The 27958-nt window shown below is 45.4% G+C and overlaps 3 protein-coding genes and 1 long non-coding RNA gene across 9 annotated transcripts; 2 read left to right on the top strand and 2 right to left on the bottom strand.

The window, feature by feature from the left end:
* The first annotated feature begins 6396 nt into the window (after positions 1-6396).
* On the top strand, positions 6397-7204 carry LOC136511917 (uncharacterized). The gene is made up of 2 exons (XM_066505942.1): positions 6397-7050; positions 7130-7204. The coding sequence occupies exons 1-2, from the start codon at positions 6397-6399 to the stop codon at positions 7202-7204; spliced, it is 729 nt and encodes a 242-aa protein (XP_066362039.1).
* Positions 7205-7869: 665 nt separating this feature from the next.
* On the bottom strand, positions 7870-9660 carry LOC136514410 (uncharacterized). Of its 6 annotated transcripts, none has more exons than XR_010773640.1 (3): positions 8833-9660; positions 8222-8476; positions 7870-8126 (listed from the first exon to the last, which is right to left on the bottom strand). XR_010773640.1 is itself a non-coding variant. In XM_066508375.1 (3 exons), the coding sequence occupies exons 1-3, from the start codon at positions 9617-9619 to the stop codon at positions 8403-8405; spliced, it is 828 nt and encodes a 275-aa protein (XP_066364472.1). In that variant the 5' UTR covers positions 9620-9660; the 3' UTR covers positions 7870-8402. The 6 variants fall into 6 exon arrangements, 4 of the variants coding, with proteins under 4 accessions (XP_066364472.1, XP_066364473.1, XP_066364471.1 ...); XR_010773639.1 differs by having other exon boundaries at positions 7870-8146; XM_066508375.1 differs by having other exon boundaries at positions 7870-8535; positions 8833-9025; positions 9118-9660.
* Positions 9661-10215: 555 nt separating this feature from the next.
* On the top strand, positions 10216-12997 carry LOC136513328 (uncharacterized). The gene is made up of 4 exons (XR_010773338.1): positions 10216-10506; positions 11641-11731; positions 11856-11884; positions 12870-12997. It is a non-coding gene; the product is annotated as an uncharacterized lncRNA (long non-coding RNA).
* Positions 12926-15289, bottom strand: LOC136513327 (uncharacterized). Its single transcript, XM_066507316.1, has 2 exons — positions 15074-15289; positions 12926-14078 (listed from the first exon to the last, which is right to left on the bottom strand). Exons 1-2 carry the CDS (start codon positions 15176-15178, stop codon positions 13338-13340), a joined length of 846 nt encoding a protein of 281 aa, XP_066363413.1. The 5' UTR covers positions 15179-15289; the 3' UTR covers positions 12926-13337.
* Positions 15290-27958: the final 12669 nt, after the last annotated feature.

The raw sequence follows: 27958 nt of genomic DNA on the forward strand, positions 1-27958 counted from the left end.
TTAAACTTTGCCTCAAGTTATCATCATTTACCTGTCCACTAGATTTGCACCTGTACTAGAGCACTCACTTATTAGGAGCAAACAATATTAACCATAGCAGGTATAATAAGGCTGTCATCATCATATCATCATTTCCGAACCATTATGTTATTTAGTGTATCTACATTGGACATAAGCCCGTCAAGTTCTCACTAACCGGGAGAGACGGCGATTCGAATCGAATTACAACTCAGCTAAGGGGGTATTCCTAACTCTCACCCTGGCATACTTTGCAAGGGTAGCCGTGGGTCACCTTTGGGACAACTCAGGAATCAAATTCGCAGGTTCGATCAGTGCCAGCACTCTCAGGGATTACCCTTCTGCCAGGACGATCAGGACTTTTAAATCACTTGCCCTTGGACTCACGCCTACGGCTCCCTTCCGAGGCGCACTTTATACTTATTGACTCCCAGCCTGAGGTGAGCTACTCGGCTTCGTGGTTGGTCTCTAGACCCGGCCAACTAAGAGAGAGGCATGCATTCAACATGAACAGGAAAGGCTCCAAGATTCAGTCCTTAAGCGACACAGACGGAGTCACTGCAAACTGGCAAGCCTCCGCCCGGTCTTCATTTCAAGTTAAGACAGGTTCTTTTCCACGATAGCAAATATAGCCAACCGTGCCATATGTATATTCCTATATCTCGCAGGTGACAGGAAATCACCTGACTTCTACCGCGTTTAAGCAGGGCTAAGCACTACACGAGCCTGAGCTACATAGGATTCAGGGTATCAATATCTAGACAAGGATGGGATAACTAATGCAGCAAGTGTTTGCATCCAACACCTAAACTTAATGCAACAATATATATATGTAACAATAATACTTTAACTGCATTTTAGAAATTAGGAGGCTTAATATGCTCCGGGGCTTGCCTTTCACAAAGTTGCACGAACGGTGATCCGGACACTCAACGGCGACCTTGTCTGGCACTTCTCCCAAGGGCTGCACCTCCTGAATCTCTGATGTCGGCTGCTGCTGCTCGCTCGGTTCCTCGAATTCCAGTAGTGTCACACCTTCCAGTACACCTATTGCATGCCGATGCACAAGATAAATATCATGGATGCATAAGGAATGACATGATGCTCATGATGAATGGATCACAGTAAGTGTTTAACGAAACATCACTGGACACTCGTTTACCGATTAAGAATAGCTCTATTCAAATCACTTTAAAGCATGTATCTAACTCAACTTGAAGAACAAGATCAACTTACCTAACTTGCATAACCTAAGATAAAGATGCTTATCTTCAGTTAAAGGCCTAACACCTAGGAACATTACCACAAGCTTTAGGAAATAGTAAAGGCATACTTAAATCAAAGTTAAGGTTTTACATGCAAACGAGTAGTTCCTTGATTCAATCATAACCAGAGTTCTATAAATTCAAATGACTTGCAAGAGGACATTCTAGAAAGCTTATGAAATTCTCTACAATTCATTTGTAAACATCAGAAAGTATAGTGCCAACCTCTAAATAAATTATTTAATGTCCTTTTCTAATTTATTTAGTTAATTAGGTGATTAAAGCAATATATAGTAAAACTGTTCAGAAAAAATCTATAAAAATTACAGTAGCTATTTCATGCTTCACATGGACTACCATAAAAATTTCAAAGCCATTGGGCAAGCATAACTTACTATATCCAAAATAACAGATGGTAGGGCTATTTCTAGCATAATTAGGAAACCCTAATGAAAAGTGTCAAGCAACAGATTTCACATTTTTCCTAGCATCATTCTAGCATAAGAATAGCACTCACCAAATTTTACCTTTACTGGATCTATAGAAAAATTATGAAAATTCACACAAGATCCATCCATGCAAACAAGAGAATTTTCTATCTCCTACATACAGTGTCCAAAATATATGAAAATTTAACTACAAGCTATTCATGATATGAGCAGTACACCATAAGAATTTCATGCCATTTGGAGCTACATAGAAAAAGATATAATTACCCCTATTTCCTTCATGATTAAAAGAGATAATTAGCAACTCCATTTTTCATAACAGAACATGGCATAGATTATATTTTTAATATAAACTAGACATTGTCATGAACTCAACAAAATTGGAACCACATCATTTGAAGCTACCAACTAGGAGATACATATTTTTGAATATATACACAAATCTGTGAAAAGAATAAAACAAAACGAATTAGGAACCCTAACTCTACTGCTGGGCCGGCCCGAAAGCGCACGGCGGCCCACAACGCATGCGCCAGCAAACGCCAGCGTGGCCCAGAAGCGGCGCGGCCCACGCCGGTTCTCACCTGAGTACGACGACTGACGCGCGGGTCCCGCAAGACAGAGAGACAGATAGGGGAGGAGGAAGAGACGGTGGCGCAACTCGTCGCCGGTGACATCTCCGGCGAGTCCATCGGTGCTACGGTGTTCGCCTCACCTATGCGCATCTAGCGGTGCCATCAATTTTGGCTATTACCGTAGCTAGAGGGGGTGGTGACGGCCATGGCGGCGCACGGCCATGGCTTGGCCAGCTCCGGTGAGACGACGGCGTCACGGCCCTAGTGGCCTACTCTCCGAGCATCAGTAGCACTCGCAGGACCTAGCGCAAGGGAGAGAGGGGATGGGAAGACCGCGGTGGCAGTTGGCCGCGTGGAGCGCCAACTCCGGCGAGGTCCCGCCATGGCGGCGGTGGAAGAAATGGCAAATACGCCCTTACCATGCCTCAAATGAAACCGACTGAAAGGTGGAGGTGGTAGAGGGGATCACGGCGAAGCTAGGGGCAAGATGGCCGACGCGTTTTTGCAGTGGCGAGCGCGCAAGGCAATGGCGATGCTCGGTCAGAAATGGAGGAGTTGCTGCGGCTCGGCGCTGCGCGTGGTGGAGGCGAAAGAGAAGCAAATGGAGCAGGCGACTCGGTCGGGCAGGCGCGCGGGGTGCTCATGTCACAGCCAGCAGCGCCAGGATGCCCGCGGCGTGTGGCAGCGCGAGCAGAAGTCCGGCGACGGGTGGCAAACACGCGGCGTTCATTGTCTGATGGCTGTCAGTTACTGTAGCTCACATTGAGACAACGGGAACCGCCTGACAGCGCGACTTCAACGTCATAATACGGCTAAACCGTTGATCCATTGCAAAAATAGTGTACATGAAAATTGTAGGTCTACCATCCATCTACAATTTCTTTTCAAGGACCATCATCTAATTCGCCATGGATCAGAAGTTATATCAAGCCAAAGTTGGCTTGATCCAACTAAAAATGCAGTTAGGACTTAGAAATATTTTTCAGTGTTGAATCCACCATCAATAATGACTTGTGGGCCATGTTTGAGGCTGTTCCACACATTTTCATGAGTTGATCATAAAACAACTTTTGTTCCTTGATAAATTAGCTACAACTTTGGTAATGGGTGCACAGCCATGCAAGATCTCTAAGTTGGACTTTTGAATTAGTCAAACAGTGTCACTCTAAGGGTCATTAAAAGTCAAACCTCCACTTGAGGACATTTTTGTCATTTTGATCCACATGAACAATGTTCCAACAATTACCCTAAGTGTAGTTAAGGTGTATTAGACCATAATCAACCACTTTACACAAGTGCTATACCAATTTCTAATGATCACATGTGATGAAGCAACAAAACAAGCAATTCACTCAAATGTTGCAATTCCATGTTTCACATGTTTCATTACTTTTGTTGCAATTTTAACTTGCCACATTCCTACCATGTTGCCATGTTTCAAGGTATGAGAGACTCATGTTGCATTCACATGTTGCACTACTACCATTCACAAGCAAATCAAGTATGAAGCAAACAGAATTGCGAATGTTGCATATGTATGTTTCAGTGACAATGGCATGATGAGATAGATGATGCACATGTTTATGAAATGAAATGCACTTTTGTGGAAGCCAAACACCTAGGGTGTTACACTTTCATCCTACACCGATCCTCTGTGAGAATTTGAGGAGCTGATGGTGGAGGTCTGCCAAATAGGTATAGGTGCCAAGTTTAGTCACTAGGGTAGTGTTTAGTTCCCAAAATTTTGCAAAATTTTTCAAGATTCTCCGTCACATCGAATCTTTGGACGCATGCATGAAACATTAAATATAAATAAAAAATAAAACTAATTACACAGTTTAGATGAAATTCACGAGACGAATCTTTTAAATCTAATTAGACTATGATTGGACACTAATTGTCAAATAACAACAAAAGTGCTACAGTACCATTTCCCAAAAAAATTCGCCAACTAAACAAGGCCTAGGCTAAATACGACAGGTCCACGTCAACGCTAACCGCTAAGTCAAAATGCCACGTTGTCCAAACAACCTTTCATTTGGAACTGCAACACTTGTTTCAAAGAAACAAATTGTTGGTATTCAACTTAATTCAACCAGCATGTTCTGGATCATACACACCGGCCATCACGAGCTGGTCGTGCCACGATCGCCAAGGGATGGCACCGCCACAACCAGTGGAGTGGGGAGGGGAGGGGAGTCACGCCCGATCTGCAGGAGAGAGCTCGACTATGACAGCCCGGGCAGATGGGGACCAGCGAAGGGAGGGAGGAAGAAGAAAGAGCCAAGGGCAAAAGGATATTTCACCACCATTCTCTCTCCTCGAGAGCAAGAAATTAATATTTTATTGGCCACGGTGTCCAGAAGCAAATTTGACAACAACGAGAGTGTTCACCAGCAAACTGCTCCATTTTATATGTCCGCTAGCAAAGATGGGTCACTTTTCATTGTCCTATAGCAAATTTTGCCTAAATACTAATACTATTGACTATAAACTTAGTCAAATTTAAGCTAGATTGATCGACATGGATATCATAGTTGCAATCTTTTGTGGACGAAAGGAGTATATACATGGCGAATGAAGACTTTAAGTTTTCGGCACGCGCCGTCTTATTGGTGGGTCACGGTCACGGTCGGCGGCTCGCGCGCCCTCTTAAAAAAAGGGCTGTGTGCCTTGGCAGCCATGCCCCGGTGACCCGCACTCTTCCCCACCGCCAGTTGGAGGTAAATGTGACATCTACGCATATGGGGTCCGTGGGTGTGGGTTGGAGCCGGATGAAGCTACTGTTTAGGGCCTGTTTGGATCCCCTGACCTAAACTCTTGACCTCTAAACTTTAGAGCTAAAGTCTTCAAACAGATGGTTTAAAGTTAGGCCTAAACTTTATCCCACCTCACGTTAGAGCTTTAGACATTAAAAACGAGCTAAAGTTATTTAAAGTTTTTAGAGCTCTAAACTTTAGAGAAGGGGATCCAAGCTCTTACTTTCATCCTACACCAATCCTCCGTGAGAGTTTCAGGAGCTGATGGTGGAGGTCTGCCAAATAGGTATAGGTCCTAAGTTTAGTTACTAGGCTAAATACGACAGGTCCACGTCAACGCTAAGCCGCTAAGTCAAAATGCCACGTTGTCTTATACGGAGTAGAGAGTTAGAGACCATACCTCTCTTTCGGTTTGATTTATCGTCCATTTTAACTCCCATGCGCTGCTCTAAAATCAGTTGCTTCTCTTTTGTGACCATGGCTTCATTAGCGTTTATTTTCATCAAAAAAATAGTTATTCCACCATGCCTGTGCCAGCGTTACATCTTTTTTTTCTCCGTCATGCTCAGCACAATGCCCCCTGCTGCTAGTGTTGAGGCCCCCCCTTTAGAACACATGAATGATCAAATAAAGGAATAGGAAAAACATAGGATTTTTGTAGGAATTCATTTGCAAAACAGAGGATTGAGGATACAAAGGAATGCATGTGCAAAATCATTTGGATAGAGCAAAGGAAAGGAATTGAGAAGATAGATAAATAAGTATGGATTAACTAGTCATACAGTATTGGTCTTCTCAAATGTTCCACGTGTAGGCTGCTAGGAGCTTTGCATCAGCAGCACCAAGGCACATTTACCTCGATCCCACGCACAGGAAAGAAAACAAGAAGATAGTGGTGAACTGGTGATAACTCTTCCTTCAATTCGAACTTGCACTAGTGTTGAGAAGATGGAAAGTTCACCTTACGCTTTGTTCGGCTGATATTAAATTGGCTTTGCTGATTTATAGACCGGTTCGTTGCGAGCGAAAAACATTATTCAAGGTAGATTTGTACGGATTAAACACGGGTGGCTGGCTGGCTGCCACATTGTTTCCCCACACATCGTCTTGATTTCTCCACCGTCAGAAGCCAAGGAGACTCCTGCAACTCGATTTCGATCCCACCAGCTCAAACGATTCATCTTCATCAGTTCCCGCGGCTATAAAACCAAACAAACGCGCGCACTCGACGCCACCACCGTCTCGTTCTCCTCGCCGGTCGCCAAGCCATCAACACCATACCCCGATTCATTCCCTCCCGAGACCGACCAATCGGTCGACCCATCTATCCATGGCCTCCTCCAAGATCTCTCTCAAGCTCCTGATCGACAACAAGGCGAAGAAGGTGCTGTTCGCGGAGGCGGGCAAGGAGTTCGTGGACTTCGTGTTCAGCCTGCTCACCCTCCCCATCGGCGCCGTCGCCAAGCTCGTCTCCGCGGGCACCATGCACGGCAGCGTGGGTCGGCTGTACGAGAGCGTGGACCGGATGGGCGCGTCGTACCTGCAGCCCGGGACGGACCGCTCCGACCTGCTGCAGCCCAAGGTGCTGCACCCGGACGCCCGCGAGCTGCTCCTGCTGCGCGGTAGCCGCGGCGGCGACGGCGACGGCGAGTCCCCGCTCGGCAGGTTCCGGCTCTACACCTGCGCCGGGTACTGCGCCACCGCCGCCGCCGAGGCCAACGCCACGTGCCCGCAGTGCAAGCTGCCTATGGCCACCGAGGTCGCCTTCGTCCTGCCGTACGACTCTGCTGCTTCCTCGTCGGCGGCGGGCGACGACGAGGGGGGAAGAGGAGGGTACGTCAAGGGGGTTGTGACGTACATGGTCACCGACGGGCTCGAGGTCACGCCCATGTCGGCGATATCTAGTATCACGCTTATCAACAAGTTCACCGCCGGCAAGGACGTCGAGCTCGCTGAGAAGTTTGTCACCGTCGGCACCGACGAGGTTCGTTCTTGGACTGGATTGGCGCCTGTGTCTGTCAATTGTAATTAACGCGCGTTTTTTTTTTTGAATTGGCCGTCAGGGGCTGGCTCTTCTCAAGGCCGTGCTGCGTTCGGACACGGTGCTCTCGGATGTCTTCCTGACGAGGAAGAAGTGATCGATCGATGCTCAACTGCCGATGCTTGTCGTCTTGCCATGAGACGAACGAAGCTTTATTAGTGCTGCTGCTTCAGTTTCCGGAAATGCCATGTCTGCTTGTTATCGTTTTATCGCTGTATCGTGTTTCAGTTTCAGTCCTGGCTGCGTCTGTCAGTTTCAGATTTGTCATGCTCATGCTCGTATGCACTATGAATCTAAAAAGTGCTCGTATGCACTTAGCTTGGTTATTTAAGTACTACTGCCTTCCAGTTTGATATGTTATTGGGTGCATCTTTAAGCTCTAATCTTTGCTTTGGCTTGATTTTTGCCCGCGAAAAATATTCAGTATGCATTACAATCGTTACTTCAATCAAAGAAAAATATCACTAACGCTTTCTGTTGAATGAAATCTCCAATGTTCAATGTACTTTACGATGTACTGTGGACATTCTATGGTGTGCTGTACGCCTGTACCTCGAGATACTACTATGAATGTGCACTCTGAATTGCTCTGCTAAATAAATAAAAAACTTTCTCGCAGGAGTCTATAAAATCACATTGCCTATAAGAAACACTCCCCAAACTTCTCTTTTGAAAGAAACCTTTCCAATGCAATGCAAATAACAGATCATATGCAAAATCACAGTAATATACAGGTTCTTATAGAAGCCATTGCAGATCTTTACTAAGGAATCATGTTAATTTGTACCAGCAGAATATACATAGGAAAAAAAGTACTGAGTTTACTGAAAAACACTACAATAAAGCACTTTATCCAAAGTACTGAAAAACACCAGTTACTGTTTCGCATTTTTCACTAAGATGTCTGTTAGAACTTAAAATTATACTTTTACAGATCACTCGATGTAGGTCAACATATCAGCAGCAGAAGAATCACTTTGCGAGGAAGGTTTACTTTCAGTCTTTCAAGCCAACATTCTCTGTCAAAAACATGTACTGCCTGTTCAATGAATATGTTCAGTGACTAGTTTCAGTAAGATGTGCAGATCGTTGTCAAAACCATAGCAAAACTAACCATCCTGGTTTTTGGAAAAAATAGGCTCCCATGGGCCATGAGTAGAACTGAGGTCAGAACATCTATTGGAAATTTATGTGAGAGAACTGAGCTACTCTTCTGCTCTTATTCAAGCGCTCCAAGAGAACTGAAAAAGAGTCCCCGGGATGTCACCTCTGTAAGATGTGTTCAGATTGGCTGTTCATTTGTCAGAGACGTTGCTGCTATCTAAAACTCTTGGAGCATGCAAATCTGGGTACCGCAAATCATTGTCCGCTGAAATCATTGGGGAACAGTGAATAGTAACATCAGCATTTGGTACCGCTTCTGAATGACTGAAACATTTGCACAATCTGTATCAAGTGCTTAAAAGGACAACGACAGATTCAGATTATGAATCATTTGCATTACCTCTGTTAACTAACCCAACTTAACAGAAAGCATTTGGCAATGAAACATGGAGCTTATGAAATACTGTTTGCACAAAAATGTAGGACTACAACTACAACTTAGCGCGACCTTTAATTTTGTCATGTAATTGGCAGAAAGCGCCGGGATGCGAAGAACTTTCATTGTCATGTAATTGCCTGATCTGATCTGAGAATTGTGAGCTGAAAGTGAACCTCACCCACCTGGTGTGCCGTGGTTGAGGATGACGATGTCGATACGGTCGTTGCCGATGGGCAGGTCGACGAGGGTGAGCCGCAGCTGCATCAGGTTGTGGGTGTTGAGCTGCATCGACCTCCACGCTCCCTCGTTCACGCTCCCGTCCGTCTCGCCGCGCACGTACCGGATCTGCCGCGCCACCTCGCTGTCCGTCAGCGGCTGCCGCCGTGCATGCGTCAGCTGTTCATCGCATCGCATTGCACACACGATCATCTTCCGATTGAGAAGGACAGGAAGCGATCCGTACGTACGTAACTGGTAGGTGGGATCAAGAATGCAGGGGCGGGTCATCCGAATGGGCACGTTCTCGATGTCCCACTGCATCATGGTGCTGCCATTGTCTCCGGCGGAGGTGACGGCCCTGCGCCACCGGAGGTACCGGCCGTTGGCGCGGAGGTACCTTCCCGTGCTGCTGCGGATGACGAAGGTGGTCCACCGCGGGATGGCCTGCCACAGCATCCCAGGCAGCGGAGGGGCGCCGCCGAGCCCGTCCTGCGCGGTGACCACGCCGTGGGAGGGCCCCGTGCCGGCCTGCACGCTGGTGGCCAGCAGGTACCGGCCGTAGGCGCCGCGGAGGAGCACGCAGGGCCCGCCGTCGGGCCCCGCCGCGTGGTTCACCGCCCACACGGCGTTGTGCACGCCGTGCTGCCCCGTCAGGCACACGCTCGACCCGTCGGCGTCGGCCGCCAGGTACTTGCCGCGCCGCGCGCAGCACCGCAGCCGCACGAACCGCACCCCGTTGAACACGTCCATGGATGGTCGATCGCGTCAGGGGTGGCGAGAATTCCTCGGGCTCGTGTCGTGGGTTCCTGTTCCTCGCCGCGCGGAGCAGGGGAGGGCGAGTTCGTCAGGGCCCACCGGCCCGGCTCCTGGGGGCCCACATGTCTGTTACTAAGTCACCGTTACGCCACGTCAGAGACAGGGGTCCTCTGGCAGTTGGTCCGCACCGGGAAGGCGCGAGTATTTGAAGGCCGAGAAGTCTCGGGCCCTCCCGCATAGCTGACAAGGAGGGCCCACATCCTGACAGCGGCGGGGCGGAAACCGCCTTCCCCTCCGACGCTGGCCGCCTGGTTTGTTCGCGTTAACCCTACCTACGTACCCTACGGCGGCCGGGCGGCGAACTCACCGCCGCGCTGGAGAGATCGAGGAGCGGGCGGGGCTGGACGCGTGCCCTGACGACGGCGAGGACGAGGACGAGGCGAGCGCGGCTGGCTGTGGGCCTGTGGCCCGGAGCAGAGCAGAGGAGCTAGGCGCGGTGAGGTGAGGTGATGCGAATCCATCTCCATTCCGTTCTTGCTTGCGTGTTCAACTGAACGACTCCTTGTGCCTCGCAGTGTGAGATTGTCAGCGTTCGTCACATGTTGGTACAAGCCACGTGCAGAGTTTGAGATCAGTAATAATGCTACAAACACTGAAACCCGAAATTCTGCAGCTATGCATCAACAAAGCTGAACCTGCAGTTCCTGATCTCTCCAGTACTTTTGAATCCTTTTACATTCAGCGTACATGATTGCAAAAACAAAATCCTCTGAGAGGCTCTTCCATGTGCAGATGAGCTAGTGTTCTGTGCCTTGTCGAAACAACATGTGTGCAGATTGGAAATGCTTCTGCTGATTCAGACAGATCAGCGACGTGTTGAGGTATATGGAGATGAATGTCCTTGATGAAGTTTAGAGATTTACTTACAATAGAATTTACTTGTTCACAATCTTAGCATACATTCCCTCATTCTGCATCAGTGGGTTCACTGTCTTCGCGTCTGTATACACACACACACACACACACACACACACACACACACACACACACACACACACACAATTTCATCAGTATCATCATATCTGACCATAGTTGAAACATGATCTGTTAGGCTTGTACTGCTGCATCATTTACCACAAAGGAGGCGGCAAGCCATGCTTATTAAAAAAATGTTCCTTAAAGACAACCATCATATTAGGATTTTAGGATGCTGAATTACAGATACTGATGTTCACTTCTGCTCTAGTTGTCCTGTTACCACCATTGCTGCCGCAAGCGTCTTTGGTTGGTTCAAGCATCAGCAGAGAAAAGGTGCGTAGTGTGTCCATTGAGAACTGATTAGGAAGGAATCACATTGCCTCGTATCATATGGGCCAACTCTTCAACATTTTTCTACCTGCCCTCCAACATTACCAACACTGCGATCAGATATGCATCTTCCACGGAATGCAGCCAGCATTTCTACTTAGGATGCACGATTTATCCTGTGAAATCAGTTAGCAGTGGTTTCCCAGAGTGTTTTATATACTTACATTGGTGTAAATATACACTGGCACTTGTTAATGCTTCGGGCATGACGAGAACATACAATCGTTCCTCTCATTCTTTTGACAAACAAACAAGTGACCGGTGGCCTGGAAAGGTGAAAACCAGCCTCTTCTGAGATGATTTTGATCAAAGCTCTATTGTTTGGTGGCTAATTATGTCAAAACTCACAAAGCTTGGCTGGTTAGCCGTTTGCAAACTCCACGGAATAGATAGGATTAGTCATATTCAGGGAGTCCTGCAGCTTCACTAGTCTAGCTGTACAGTATTTGCTTCTTGCCTACTTGGCCTCCTCAAGCACTACCAACAAGTATGCTATATTGTTTGCATCCCTCGTGCAAATGGCACTGGAGTTGATGAAAACTATGTAATCAATACAAGCAAAGCCTTATTTGCACTCCACTCATCAGCCCGTACTAGCAGGAGCAGCATGCTCTTCCTGATGTTGCCTTGGCATGATTGTTCTTCAGTTGCTGCAGGTGCAGGCATGCAGATGATTACTTTGGAGACTCCGTAAAAGGTTAATGCAGAAAACATCATTTAGTGGCGACATGATAACTTGTAAGTAGATTCCCTTTATGTTCATACAGCTTTTTTTTATGATACAAAGCTCATGGTCTATGTGCTCAACAAAAAGAGTTAAGTTTGGCTCTGTAATGAAATGGTAGGTGCTTATTTGTTTCAGGGAAGAAGAAAATTGCTGTGTAACTACAGGTACCTTGTGAATTGAGCTACCGTATCTCCATTCCTTCCTCGTAGTATTTGTATAGTCGTATGTGCTCTGTCTGAGGTTACCAGTATTCTGTTCCACAACATGCTGTGAGTTTTAGCTTGGAAATCTGAAAACGTACTTGCTGAAGTTTTGTTTACTAGCATTTGGATTTGTTTGCATATGATGAGTAGGAAACAAGAACCGTCTTCCATCTGCTCATGTGAGACCTAGCTTTAGCAGTCTAATCTACCGAGATTAAGTAGTATAAGACAGCAGTTAGGGGAGGCTCTCTAAAAAAGAATTGAAATGGTCAAGGATTGTGGGTTCCTTGGAGGGAGTTCTTGGTGTTGAAAAGGTATGTTGGGATATGCAATGCATTTAGCCGCTCAACGCGTCCTAAATCCGGCGCCGCGGTTCGTCACCCATATTCTGCCCAATTTACATAGATAATTTAACGAGGCGAGAACAAGTTTCGTGTCTCGAGGACAAGCTTTAGCAAAGGGTAAACACTTGTCTCTTCTGATACTAGAATATTCTTTCTTTGTCAATGGAACACTTCAACCAAACTTTGGCACCTGCCATGGCACTATATTTCTAGTGTAAGAGGAGTATTTGCTAAACAAATGCCGGTGAAATTACACGGTCCTCAATAATCCGTGAGATAGAATTTATTAAGCCTAATTAATTCGACATTAGCACATGTTTAATGTAGCATCACATTGTCAAATCATGGACTAATTAGGCTTAAAAAATTCGTCTCACAAAGTAGTCGCAATCTGTACAATTAATTATTTTTTAGTCTATATTTAATACTCCATGCATGTGTCCAAACATCCGATGTGATAGGGACTAAATTTTAGGGGAGAAACTAAACGAGTCCTTGTTTATCCAACTGCCATGCACATTTACTTTTGTTTGGAACATTGGACAAGTGTATCATCGTAGATGTATATCTGGTAACATTAACACCCAGATATTGATTTGCAGAGAACATTTCAAGAACAAGCTGCAGTAAAGGATAGATATATAGATACATAGATAAATTTGTTGACTCCAAGCCAAAGCCAAGCCATCGGCTGTGGGCATGAAACCAGCTGAACCAAGATCCTCACCACAAAGGAAGAAATGTTGGCTCTAATCATGCTCCCATGTCAAGCTATGAACAGCCTTAAGACGACACTGACATGCCCAAAAATGAAAAATGGAAGAGAACAGGAAAAAACAAAACCCGAGCAAGTGTGATAAAACCCTGCTATTCACATGGATCACATTATCATAATTCAGCATCTGACTATACTTAGTTACTTCTATGACTCAAGAACACTACTATGCAGTTAGCAGCTAAACCACCATGGCTTTGTGGAAACATTTTCACTCATCGTCATCAATAGAAGACGGTGGATCCCGCCGTCACTGGTGAGTGGGCCCACCCCGTCGGCTGGCGACCAGAGGCTGTCAGTGCAGCCTCTGCCGCTTGGCGATGAAGCCCGGCGAGCAGCTGGCGGCGGGCGGCATGGGCGTCAGCGGGAGCATGGACATCGGCCGCTTCATGCAGGCGCTGGAGGCCAGCGTGACGGCGTCGGAGCCGGCGGCGGCCACGGGGGCGCCGACGTACCCGGCGCGGGCGGCGCCGAGAGGGAGCGTGTCTGGGGCGCGCACCGTGGGCGGGTTGCGCCACCGCGGGAGTTGCCCGGCGACGAGCAGGTTCTGAAGCAGAGGCCCCGCCTCCATGACGGCGGCCAGCAGGCGGCCCTTGTGCGGCAGGGGCCTCTTGCTGGCGAGCATGTCGAGCACCGCGTCGGCCGCCGACCCGACGCCGCCGCCGCCGCCTCCGGGCTGGCACTGCCGTTTGGGCGCCACCGCCGATGACGCCGCCGGGGGAGTGGCGGGGCTGAGCTTGCCGCGCCTGTCGGCGGAGGTGACGGGGTCGAAGAAGGGGTCGACGGGGGACGAGACGAGGCTGCAGTCGGAGTCGGTGAAGCTGGAAGTGACGAGCGGCGGCGCTGGTGCCGCCGCCTGGGCGGCCAGGAGACGGAGGCTCTGCAGCTGGTCCCGCGCGTCGTCGCGCTCCTTGGCCACCTCGCGGACCAGCTCGGCCAGCTTGGCGATGCTCTGCTCCTTGCGCTTCAGCTCCTCCCTCGCCGCCTCCAGCTCCAGCGTCGTCGCCAGCAGCGTCTGCTTCAGCTCCGCCACGCTCTGCTCCACCACCATTAAACGATTCAACAAGGTCAGTTCTTTCTCCCTTTTTGTACTTGCACAAGCAGTTTGCGGCATAGAAAAAATCGAAATTGGAACAAATTAAAACGAAAATATGAAATCCATAAGCAAATCTATCTCCATGGCTTGGAAATTGCAAGAGAGAGACGTCGCGGAACACAAGGTGATGGGTGGACAGAGACATGGCAGCACGATCTAGAGAGCGAATGATTTGGATTCCTGCAAATGATTGCACCATACAACCACCTACTCAAGTCCGTTGGAGACTTGGGAGCACAAATCCACCCTCTTCTCCCCAAAAAAACCAAAACTCCTTAAAAAACAAAACTTTTTCTTAGATAAAAAACAAATAGGCATAGGCATGCATCAATCAAAAAGGAGGAGGAAAAAGAAAAAGAAAAGCGTCTGAAATCAGAGTCACACGCAGGGGCCCAAGGCAGAACAACACCATCATTGAACAGCATCTCGCCACAGTGCCCAGCCTTTTCTTTCCTTCTTTTCTTTTGGTTGAAAAAAAAATAAAACAAGTGTGAACCAACCAACCCGAAGCAGACGGAAAGAGAAGTTTGGGAAGAGGAGGATGTGATTTTTCCACGAGGCGAGCCGAACATGCAGGACCATGACAGAGAGAGATTTGGGAGGGGAGGAGAAGAATTCCACCACGGTAAACAAGTGTCAAGGCGTGTGCGTGGATGGAGCCGGAGCACCCCGCCCCCCTAATTCGCCGCCCGCCTGCCTAACCCCCCTTGACCACGGTAGCTAGTGGTAGTAAATGTGACGCTGGCCGCTGGCGGTGCAAGGAGGTGAGGAGATCCCCTGCGGCGGCCATGCCCCACCGACATCGACCCATCGTCCCATGGCGGCCGCCGGCCACCGGCCAAGAAGAAGAACAGGGAAATGCGGCGGCGGCACAGGGAGTAATCTAGAGAGGGATTGATGGTTGGCTAAAGAAAAAGAAGAAGAAGAAAGAGTACCTCTTGCGGGGGCTGCTGCAGATCGTCGGGGAAGGAGTACCAGAGGGAGGAGAAGAGGGCGGCGTCCGGGCCGTCGCCGAGGATGAGAGGAAGTTCCATGGCCATCGCGCGCACGCTTGATCGCTGCTGCTGCTGGTGGCGTCCGTATGCGGCCTGCAGGAAGAGGAAGGGGGGAGCAGAGTCGAGGGCGAGAGAGAGAGATATATATACATGTATAGCAAGTGTTGGAAAGGGAGGTTGATAATAAATCAGGAAGGGGGAGGAAATTAGGGGGTTAATTATATGGGATGTTCGCCGACCTATCATCTCTTGCCATCTGCTAGCTATGCTCCCCCAATTTTTTATTTTTGCCTTTGCCTTCTTTTCTCTGGAGTGGGGCCAACCACTTCTGTGTCTCTTGCAGTCTTGTGTCGTAGTACTCCTAACCTTGACAAAGTTTTATTGTTTCCTTCTTTTCTCCATTCATTCATGGCACTATCTAGGTAGTGTTTAGGTGGCGAATTTTTTTGGGAAATGGTACTGTAGCACTTTCGTTGTTATTTGGCAATTAGTGTCCAATCATAGTCTAATTATGCTTAAAAGATTCGTCTCGTGAATTTCGTCTAAACTGTGTAATTAGTTTTATTTTTTATTTATATTTAATGCTTCATGCATATGTCCAAAGATTCGATGTGACGGAGAATCTTGAAAAATTTTGGGAACTAAACATTGCCCTAGCTTTTTGGCCAATTTTGCATATGGTCAGGTACTCAGGTGGGGTATAATTTCCCTATTGTAACAAACCAATACACAGGGTCCCTTTTTTTATAATACTCTATCTAGTGCTTTGAAAGGAAGAGTTTTTGGCAGGAGCGCAAATCACCTGCAACGCTACATGCACACTTTAAAAGCAGAAGAAACTTGGACCACACACTTGAACTACGTATTTGTGAGCAGTATATATAATTAATTACTCCCTCCACTAATGAACTCATCAATCACCCAGCCAGCCATCTTCCCTCCAAAGTTTGTAATTTGAAAAATGATCTAGCAGTAGATTCAAATGTTAATTTGACCGGGTTAATTACTACACGCCCACCACCATCATTAGGCAATGACTTGGGTTTCTCTGCTGGAATGCATGCATCCTCCGCTCCTTCCCATCTACTCTAGGAGCCTCCCGTCTATCTACAATTAAATGCCTGGCTGTGGTTGGCAGGTGTAATTCTCTGGTGTTTCCTTGAGCTGTATTTCAATTTTCAAATGCTAATTGGGTTAGCTTAGCGCTGGTTGATTCCATGTGTGCCCTGTTTTCCTTCCGTGTTTGTGTAGGGGAAGAAAATGGAACTTGCCTGTCCTTATTTTAATTTACAGCTGTCTCCCAGCAAATCCTTGGATGGAAAGTGGTGTGAACATTGACTGCCATGTGTACTGGGAGGAGAAAAAATGAGTCGGTTAAGCACACGGTTTCGTATCCCTTAGCTAGGAGCATGTCATAAATAAAGACGTTGTAGCTTTCTGAGATAAGCACATTTTGCTATGCACTTATATATAAATTATGTCCAGTTAAAAGCAACGCGTCTTAAAAAAAACTAAAACGTTAGTGTATATATTTTGTAAATCAGTCCTACGTTGTTGTACATGAATGCATACATGATTCCTTACATGTACCTGTCTTTTTTAGGATCTCTTAGCCGGAGGTTCATCTCTCGAAGGCAGTATAGAAGAGTAAATCGTTGTCGCCGTGATTTTTATCTATTTGTAATTATATATATGCTTGTATGTATGTACTATGACTATGTCTTAGCAGTTGGCATATCTGAAGGTAACTATTGGTTGTACAGATGCATAAAGGACAATGGACATCGTTTTGTCCATTCCCGGCCGGTTACATAAAGCTATATATAGAAGAAACCAGCGGCAAATTTAAATAGACCCAAACTAATTAAACATGGTATATATAGTATCTTAAGGTAAAGTAATAGTACCCAACGGCCTGTTCGGCTTGTATTAAAATTGACTGATAAGTCGACTGAAACTAATTTATTGTAAGAGAAAAATACTATAGATTCTAGCCGATAAGTCGACTCAAGCAAACGTGCCCCAAGTAGTACGTACTATATACATTTATTTTATTTTGTTTGTGTCCATGTCCAGGTACGCTTAACGTCGTCCATGCACGAATATATTTATTTATATATAATATGGGACAGAAGAAACTAAGAAATGTGTGTGTGAGGTGGTAGTAGATTACATACTGTACCAGCTGTATATATATTATATGATAAACCTGGAGACAATCATGAGGGTGAGGACAATCATGGGGTGGTTTTGGTTGCCCCGTGTCCTCATCACACTCACGGTCGCCATTGGCTGGACATGCATCATCGTTGTGTAGTCCCTTCATCCTAATTTAAATGTACTTTTGGCATTTGAAATTTGTTCCAAAATAAATGTGTTTTATTTGTTGAAACAAGAAAGGAATATAAATGTCAATATGGTGGATTTGGCAATGCGTAGTGTAGTCGACCAGAGAACTGAATGAATTGATGTGATCCAGTATTACTGTTTGTCGACATTGAAGGGAAAAAAGAGCTTAGTTAGTCATTCGGTGCAGAAATTTGAAAAAGGAAAGAAAAAAACAATTATTAGTGTACTCCCTTCGTCCACAAAAAAATACAATTCTCACGTCTCGATGAGTCAAACAATTCGAACTTTGACTAGAATTATATAGAAAAATACTAACACTCATAAAACAAAAATAAGTATCATTAAATTAGTTAAAGAATATATTTTCATAATAAATTTATTTAGAGATTTAAATGATAATATTATTTTTTATAAATTTTATGAAACTTAAACTAGTTTGACTAGCACGCTTCCTATAATTATGTTTTTTTTCTAGATAGAGAGAGTATAGGACAAGAGCCGAGAGGAAAACAATGTGTTTCGAGACGGAGAGAGAGATGGGGGGGGGGGGGGACGAGGAGTTGACGGACGGACGGAGAGAGGATGAATGAAGCGTGCGTGAAGTGAAGCAGAGTTGACCTTGGAGCAACCAATAATCGTTGGTTGGTTGGTTGGCGGTGCTGTGCATGCCGGCCGTCTGCTCTGGTGCTGGTGGTTTCGTTTCTTCTGTGGGTGGATGGACACGTGTGCTACGTACGTACGCTGCGTTTGGCCAAAGCCAAGACGGCAAGCAGCAGAGAGAGCTCAGAACGAAGCGAATCAATGGCGCCAGAAATGGATCAAACAAAGCGAAGAATATATAGATTTTTTTATTTTTAACACTTTTTTAAATTATTTTTAATTCTAACACTATTTTTCTCTTCAAAAGTAACACTTATGGACGCGCTTGTTTGTATGGCGTGGCAAATTCACGCTGCCACGCCATGCATGGCGGCGCGGCATGGGACGGTCAACGGCCACGGCGACCGCTGACGTGGCGGGGTCGACACACCGTGCATCATGGCGCGGCGAGGCTTTAGTTACCCGTTGCGGCGCTGGTTCCCTCCCTCTGTCTGTCTGCCCGACTCGATGTGAGGCCGCTTGCGGCGCCCGCGTCATTGCCTCCCGGCTCCCCCACGGCCGGCCGCCGACTTTCCCTCCCTTGCCGGCCGCCTCTCCACCTTCCTCCTCGGCCTTGTCAAGGTAATGAAGCTCCTCCTCGGCCTCCACGGTAGATCGAAGAATTTGAATGTGTAGTTAGGGTACAGAGAAAAATATGAGTTCGTTAGAACATTGGATTAAATGATTAGGATTAGGATTGCCAATGTTAAGGTTAATTGGTTAGTTAGAATTATAATTACCATGTATTCTAAGGTCAATTTTTATGTGAATTTTGCTTGTTTGAGTTTGCATCTCAACTTTTATATGTGAATAAATATATGGACACACTGTTGATGTACCAAATTTTATTTTTTTGTGACCAAAGTATAGTTTTTTATATAGTTTGCATGTTTACATCTAAGATAGAGTTTGCACCAAAGTGTAGGTTATATATATTTTTGTTGTAATGCAAATGGTTCTCATTAACATTAATTTATGATGTTTTGATTTTTGTTTGTTAAATTACAACCATTTTGTTAGATGCAAGACATGTATCAGGAGGAGTTTTGGTGAAAACGGGGTCGTCCTAGAGAATTATACCCCGACGCGTCTAGCAAAGATGCCTCCATCCCTCCTGACCTCCCTGTCCCTAACTGTGACTGTGGTTTCCCATCCAACGTGTTTCAATCGAGACATCCAGACACAGCGGTGCGTTACTTCTACACATGCAGTCGTTTTAATGTAAGTAATTATTTCCATTATCTTTTTTTCTTTATTTGTGTAAGTAGACTACTAATATTTTGTTGAGATCTTGTTGTGTAGGCCCATGAGAGGTGCTTTTTTCAGTGGATCGACGATGCAGACAAGTTTGACCCTAGGTACCTCCTTTTCGACGATTGATGTAGAGGGAGACATCCACGTGAGCACTTCGAGCGGTGGGTTCCACCCCCTACCCCCCGCCAATGACGGCTAAGGAGAAGCACCTAGCCACAGTTAGACGACTCGAGGAACCTCCTCTGTGCGAATGCGGAGATTGGGCTATGATAAACCCTGAGAATACATTGGAGTTTGTATGTCTGAACAAGCACGAAGTAAGTGGAAAGTGTATCTGTTTAAATGTTTATCTCTATATGTGTGTACTAATATATTCTCTTGTAGCGTTATGGATTTGCGAAGTGTTGTTTCAATGAGTGGCTCTACGGTCCTAAGAATCAATGGCCGGAGCCACCAAAGGCAAAGGAAAAGAAGAAAGAAATGTAATTTACAAAGCACCTCCAGTCATGTGCGAATGTGGTGTTAAATCCAACTATGGTCTAGTCCCTTTGGAGCTTGGAATAGGCCATTATTGTGGTCATATGGTTGACTATGATGAGGTTGGTTATTTTTGTGGTAAACATGAAATCGTATTTTGTTTCTTTTGCTAGAACATATATGATATAATTTTTCATTGGAACAGAGCATTAGAAAATACAAGTGGGAATGTTATGATGGTCAAGCCAAGTTCTTGGATGAACTGAAGGAGAGGCAAGTAATTGTATGGAAGAGGGGATATGGACCTAACTACGTCAACCTATTCGTTAAACAACGCAAAAAGAAGATGCGTGAGTTTGCTAGACAGCGCGGTATTCGTAACCCGATCGATGTTAGGCTTGACAAATGGGGGTTGGAGAGATAGAGGGAATTAGAGGAGGAGGGGGCAAGGAAGGAGGCAAGGGAGGAGACAAGAGTACAGATGCAGGTCTTGAATGACAATGTTGTTGCATTGTGTGCCAGTGAGTGCTTGAAAGCCTTTTTATTTTCGTTGCCTGATTTTAAATGTAATATAATTGTGTTGCTAACTGGTTGCATTTTATACATGAAGTGATTGGATGCAGCGAGGACCATGCCGCAGAGGTGGCCCGTGCAAGGTATGAGGAAAAGAAGTTAGATGAGCACATAACGCGAGCTGGTCGTACCATCCAATCTCCGATTGTGTTGGCCGGTGATGGGGACGAGGATGAGGACAACACTGCCAGGTTGAGCGATCTTATCGCTCTAGTAGAGGCGGGCTTGCAGGCGAAGGAGACTAAGGAAGACACTGGCAGACTTAGCGAGCTTATTGTTCAAGCAGATGTGGGCTTGCAGGTGGAGGAGGACGCGTTCTTCTCTCAGGCCGCAGAGGCCGCAGATGAAGCGGAGGCAGTTTACTATAGACGACAGATAGATCAAGGCAATGCAAGTGAGCCTAGCTACATGAGCTAGATGGAGGAGGACGTGTTCTTGACTCAGGCCGTAGAGGCTGTAGGTGAAGCGGAGGCAGCTTACTACAGGCAATATGCAGATCATTGCAATGCAGGTGAGCCGAGCCACAATAATGAGGTAGTGGTAGAGGACTGGTACTCGGACGGCGAGTTGCTTACTCAGTATGTTTCAGACTGAGGATTGGTAGAGGTGTGATAGAGGATTGGTACAAGTGTGCTAGTTCAATGCTTTAGATTTGGTATTTGTATTGTAGTAGAACTTTCTCGGTGCTGCATTGTGTTTCATTTGAACTATTTATGTATTGCACCCATGTAATAAACACTATTTAATTTTTGTAACAGACATTGTGTTATGTCATAAAACTTTCACCACAAAAAAATGTATTACAATACTGCAATTTGCATGTATTTGTTACGTTCTCGGTATATAATGCTTTTGCTTTTGTCATTGTCACACATTCGGGTATTACTTTTGGGTCTTAGTTTGGTGCCCTTCTTGTCCAAATATTATCTAGAAGACTGTACCAATCACTAATGACCTTGTGTCATGTCTATGCTCTGTTTAAAAAAAACAAGATAAATAAAAAGTTGTTCTCACCATTGCGATCTTTCAAAATCCCCTAAATTATATGCATCAAAATCTTGCTGCTGCTTATGCGCTCAGAAGGGAGTCTAGCCAGCGTCCAGCATGGGTTTGCCGTGCCACCGTCCATGGTCAATGATGAGGACATCACTCCTTTGGATGTACCCGCTGATCCTCCAACCGTCATGCAAGGTCCAATGACCCGGGCTCGAATGCGTCAACTCAATTTAGAGGTGAGCTCGTTCTTAAGCGATCATTTTCATACTTTTGAGAATAGACTACTACCTAATAATGTTATCTTGCTTAGGAACATTGGAGAGGGTCATGAGGGACTTAGAGGAAGAGGTGGAGGCGTTGATGACCAGCAAGGACGTTCAACAGAAACCGGAGGCCCAGTCCAACATGATTTCGAGTCTGCCTCAGCCTCCAGGACTAGTCTGCCTTAAACTAGTCACGCAGGATGCATCCAAACTCCGTTTTCGACGATCCACATATGGTTGGAAAGATAATTTGATAAGGAAGCCAATCCAAGTGGTCTCACATCAAAAGACCATCAGAATCAATAGGAATCGTTGAAACAAGTCAGCGTCCAGAATCTGCTAGGGTGCTGCAGCACCGTCTTTTGGTCCGTTGGACCGTGTATCATGTTTGGGCCCATTAGGGCGCACGTCCAGGGTAGGCGATGACCCTAAGACCTTTATAATCATACGTCGCCGCTGTCATTAGGTTTTTAGGTTTTGCTTAGATTAATCTATCAAGAATAGTTTCGCCGTTCATTGATTTGTGAGACCCCAACTTCGTGAGATTAATCAATCATCTGCAATTTAGTTGCTTTCTTTCTTGTTCTTGCTTGTGTTCTTCATTGCGCAGGCAGGGATTAGCCTTCTTGGCGAGGTCAACCGGATCCGTGTCTCGGTTGATAACCAGAGGAGTTGTGGTGCTAAGATTGCAGGGTTCAATCTTTCGATCTGAAGCCGGATCGGTGTGTCATTCTCTGCCATAACAATAGTTATCACTACCTGCTGGAAGATCGAGATCCCTGTTTCCATTAGTCAAACCTCCCCTTTAGTGTATAATCACCACCAAACTTTCCATTCAAACGGCCACAAAGATCGCTGATGTTAGGAGGTTCATCAAACCATTCAAATTCTTCTTTCTTATCCTCAAACATATCATCTTCTCTCCTAACACTTCCTCCGTAGAAAACTCTAACACAACAATCCATCTACAAAAGCATTTTAGAAACTTCATCAGGTCATCAAAATCATCGTGCGTACTAACTAACTGACTACACCTATACCAACTAACTATACTAACTAATCTAATATTAATACCTATACCAACAATTCTAACTAACTATACTAACTAACTACACTAAACACATTAGTATTAATACCTATACTTACTATACTAAGTAACTTTACAAACTATACATATCTAGCTAACTGCAAAACTATACATAACTTATATTTACTAACTTCACTAAATATCTTTGCTAACTAATTATATAAATCTCTATCCAGTCAAACTAAATTTTAATCCTAACCCTAGCAAAAAAATTGACAGAGATGCAGAAGAGCATTACCTTGACAAAGATTATGGGTCACCACAATCCACCGATGGAAAGGAGATGGCCGCTGGCGGCAATGGCCGACCGGTAGTGGCCTACTTCTGGAGGGCGGCGATAATGGCTGGCTGGCGGTAATCCCCCCTTCTGGAGGACGACGATGGGCAGCACAGCAATGTCCTTCACGGCTCAAGACAGTGCGGAGAGATGGAGGGGCGGCGATGAGGACGGGCGGCACGCGGCAGTAGGGAGATGGAGGCACGGCGGTGGCAGTAATGGAGGCAACGAGATAGGGGAGATGGAGATGGAGTGAGGGAGGACGGGCACACGGCGATGGGCTGAAAGCTCTAGTTTGGTTTTGGTGAATTGATGAAACCCTAAGTGCTAACCTAGCTCATCTAAGTGGTCATGAGATAGGTAGCATTATTCCAAGTGGTGAAGCAACGGTGAAGATCATGATGATGGTGATGCCATGGTGATGATCAAGTGCTTGGACTTAGAAAAGAAGAAAGAGAAAAATAAAAAGCTCAAGGCAAAGGTGAAATTGATACGAGCTTTTCGGTTTAGTGATCGAGACACTTAGCGAGTGCTATCACATTTAGGATCGATAGCCATACTATTAAGAGGGGTGAAACTCGTATCAAAATGCGGTTATCAAAGTGCCACTATATGCTCTAACTCATTGCATATGCATTTAGGATCTAGTGGAGTGCTAACACCCATGAAAACATTTGTGAAAATATGCTAACACATGTGCACAAGGTGATACACTTGGTGGTTGGCACATTTGAGCAAGGGTGGAGAAGTTGGTGAAGTAAAGGAGGTGATAGTCACTGAAAAACAGTGATCGGACACCGATCATGTGGTGATCGGACTCGGGGGAGCAGCATCCGGTCATTTATAAAATCAGTGGTGTGCTCGGGCTTCTCTCGGCCTGAGACTGGACGCAGGTGACCGGACTCTGGCTGAACACTATTCAGTGTCCGGTCCTGCTGATGTGGCGGCACACAAAGAAGAGGAGGAGGAGCGGACGCACCAGCGTGTCCGGTCAAGATTTTGCCTCTATGGAACCTTACTGGAAACGACTGGACTCCAGTGATGGAGCGTCCGATCATTTTGAGCAGTGCATCCGGTCGTAACTTAACACGTGGCATGAAGCAGACTAGCCATTAAGATCGGGTGATCAACATTTGAGGCTGATGACACATGGCGAGCATCGGGCGACCAGATGCTGGGGTCTTGCGTCCGGTCAACCTAACAGGCGCATCTGGTTAGCCCGTGTTTCACTAGACAGAGGAGCCAATGGCTCTATTCGTGGGTGCTCTCTATTTAAGCCCCATGACCGGCTCAAGCTCACTATCTTGGACATTTGCATTGACATAGCAACCTTGTAAGCTTTGCCAAAGCCTTCCCACTTATCTCCATCTTTGATGCATCATCTTTTTAAGATTGGGAGAGAATCCAAGTACATTGCTTGAGTGTTTGCATCTAGAGGCACTTGGTATTCATGTTTCGTTGTGGGTTTGGCTTGTTACTCTTGGTGGTTGCTGCCACCTAGATGGCTTGGAGCAGTGAGGATCGTCGATCAGAGGTTGGTGATTGTCTCTGGCTCTGATCGTGGTGATTGTGAGGGGTTCTTGACCTTTCCCCGGCGGAGAGCCAAAAGGTACTCTAGTAAATTACTCATGGCTTGTGTGATCCTCATCTTGTGTTGGTTGTGAGGCACCCTATTGAGGGTTTGATGTGTGATGCCAATTAGCATGTGAACCTCTAAGTGAGTGAATTGTCACAACGAGGACTAGCTTGTCGGCAAGCAAGTGAACCTCGGTAAAAAATCATTGTGTCATCATTTGATTCCATGGTGATTGGTCTTCATTGGTATTTATTCTTGTGATTGATTGGTTCATTCCTCGACTCAGTGGTTTAACCATCTTGCTCTCTCTCTTTACATTACCGCAAACTAGTTATCGAGCTCTTTAGTGTAGCTAGTCGTGAGAGCTTGTTAGTTTGGTTAGTGTGGCTCTTTAGTTAGCCTTTAAGAGCACACTAACTTAGTGTAGTGACATAGCCATTGTGTGGATAGAGACTATAGAAACTAGAATTGTGGTAGGTGGCTTGCATTTTTAGTAGGCTAGCGTAACACTTGTTTTGCCTCATATTTGTCTAACCGGCTTGCTAAGTGTTGTTGTAGAAATTTTTATTATGCTATACACCCCCTCTAGCCATTAGGACCTTACAAGTGGTATCGGAACCATGGTCACTGTGATTTGAGACTTAATAACCTTTGGTGTCAAAATGGCTCAAATCAACAGCACCAAGAAGCCACCCCAATTTGATGGCTCAAACTATCCCTATTGGAAGGCTAAGATGACAACATATATCAAGTTAATCAATAGGAAGGTTTGGAAAGTGGTGAAGACCAAGATTGAGATAGAAGATCTAGAGAATCCCACCGCCACCGAAGAAGTACTTCTCCAAAACAACGATATTGCTCTTAGTGCCATTCATAATGCTATTGATGAGAGAACATTTGAGCAAATCAAGAACATTGAGATGGCTTATGAGGCTTGGAAGAGGAGGAGTCATTTGAGTGCACTCAAGCAGTGAAGGGTGCCAAGGCATATATCCTCAAGGAGAAGTTTGCTAGTTTCAAGATGAAGGAGAATGAGAGTGTGCCAGAGATATTCCATAGGCTTCAAGTGCTTGTCAATGATCTCAAAGCACTTGGAGAAAAGGTGGAGGACAAGGACTTCTCCCATAAGTTCTTGAGTTGCCTACCTTCAAGATTTGGCACAATGGTCACTATTCTAGTAAGGAGTGGTTTGGACACCATGACACCAAACCAAGTGGTAGGAGATATCATAACCGATGATACATATAGAGACAATGATGAGAAGGAAGAAAAGAAGGAGAAGAAAGATGAGAAGAAGGATGAGAAGAAGAAGAGTGTGGCATTCAAGGCCACATCATCCAAGGGCAAGGCAAAGCAAGAATCATCAAGTGAAGATGAAGACTTAAGCTTTGATACGATGGATGATAAGAAGATGGCTCTCTTTGTCAAGAGATTTAACAAGTTCATGATGAAGACGGCTATTGTGCTAGAAGAAAGAAGTCTTCATCCAAGAACAAGGAAGAGTCAAGAAGGTGCTTCAATTGTGAAAGCAAAGATCATCTTGTTGCTCAATACCCATACAATAGTGACAATGATGATGACAAGAAGAATAAGAAGAAGGACAAGAAGAAAAAGAAAGAGAAGAAGGACAAGATGACCTTCAAGAAGAAGAAGAAGAGTGGTTCATATATGGTCACTTGGGATAGTGATGCCTCCTCAAGTGATGATGATGATAGTGATGATGACAAGACCACCAAAAAAAAGGCACTTGCAAGCATTGTTATCAATGAGAAGCCTTCTCTCTTCGACACTCCATCATGCTTCATGGCTAAGGCCACTAAGGTACAAACTTGTGATGATGGAAGCAATAAGGAACATGATAATGAAAATGATAGTGATGATAATGAAGCAACTAAGGATGAACTACTTGACATGCTAGATGATGCTAAAGAACACTTTGACATTAAGAGAAGGGAATGCAAAAGCCCTTAAGCAAGCCTTTGGTGAGCTCAATGCATCTCATGAGGGGCTAGAGGAAGCCCATGAGAAGCTTGGCAAGGCTCACAAGAAGCTTGAAAAAGCTCATTCCACTTTGCTTGATGAGCAAAATGAGAAGAAGCATGTTGAGACATATAATGTAGGGTTAACTTGTGACCTAATTGATGAATCATTATATAAGCCTACCATTGTTGCTCCCACTAACCCTTCTTGTAGCACTTCCACTTCCACCTCATCTAATAGTGATGGTTTCACATGTAATGCCTCACTAATGGTTGAGAATGAGACCCTCAAGAAGGTTAATGAGCTCACTCACACGTTAGCTAAGGCCTATGGTGGTGAGGACTGCTTGCTTATGTGCTTGGGTAACCAAAGAGCTTCTCTCTACAAAGAGGGATTGGGCTATACCCCCAAGAAAGGCAAGGCGGCCTTTGCTCCTCATAAGACTAGCTTTGTGAAGAATAATGGTCGGTTTTGCACTAGTTGCAAGCAAGTTGGTCATGTAGAGCAAAAGTGCATAAATAAGGAGTCACAAGCCAATATATCCTCAATTAAGATTAATTCTTTCTATGTGCTTACTAAGGGTTCAAATGTGTGAAAGCTAAGTTCATTGGTACACCATGGATGGGCTCAAAGACGAAAGTCATTTGGGTGCCAAAGAGCTTGGTCACTAACCTTCAAGGACCCAAGCAAGTTTGGGTATCTAAAAAGAATTGATCTTCTTTTATAGGTCAATTACAAAGCTGGGGGAAGGTATTGAGTTCTTGATAGTGGGTGCACTCAACACATGACCGGTGATGCAAGAATGTTTGACTCAATCAACACCAATGGCAATGATGGTTATGATAGTATTACATTTGGTGACAATGGCAAAGGCAAGGTCAAGGGGCTTGGTAAGATTGCAATATCCAATGACATGAGCATATCCAATGTGTTGCTAGTAGAGAGCTTGAACTTTAATTTGCTATCCATGGCTCAATTGTGTGATCTTGGATTCAAATACATATTTGGGGTAGATGATGTAGAAATCATAAGTGTAGATGGCTTTAACTTGATCTTCAAGGGCTTTAGATATGAGAATCTATACTTGGTTGATTTCAATGCTAGTGACGCTCAATTATCTACATGTTTATTCACTAAATCTAGCATGGGTTGCTTATGGCATAGAAGGCTTGGTCATGTTGGAATGAAACGATTGAATAGATTGGTCAAGCATGACTTGGTTAGAGGCTTGAAAGATGTGTTTGAGAAGGATAAGCTTTGTAGCTCTTGTCAAGCCGACAAACAAGTTGGAAACACCCATCCTAAGAAAAATAGGATGAGCACTAGTAAAGCATTTGAGTTATTGCATATGGAA

Source organism: Miscanthus floridulus, chromosome 16 (genome assembly GCF_019320115.1).
Source record: "Miscanthus floridulus cultivar M001 chromosome 16, ASM1932011v1, whole genome shotgun sequence".
Classification (NCBI taxonomy): Eukaryota; Viridiplantae; Streptophyta; class Magnoliopsida; order Poales; family Poaceae; genus Miscanthus; species Miscanthus floridulus.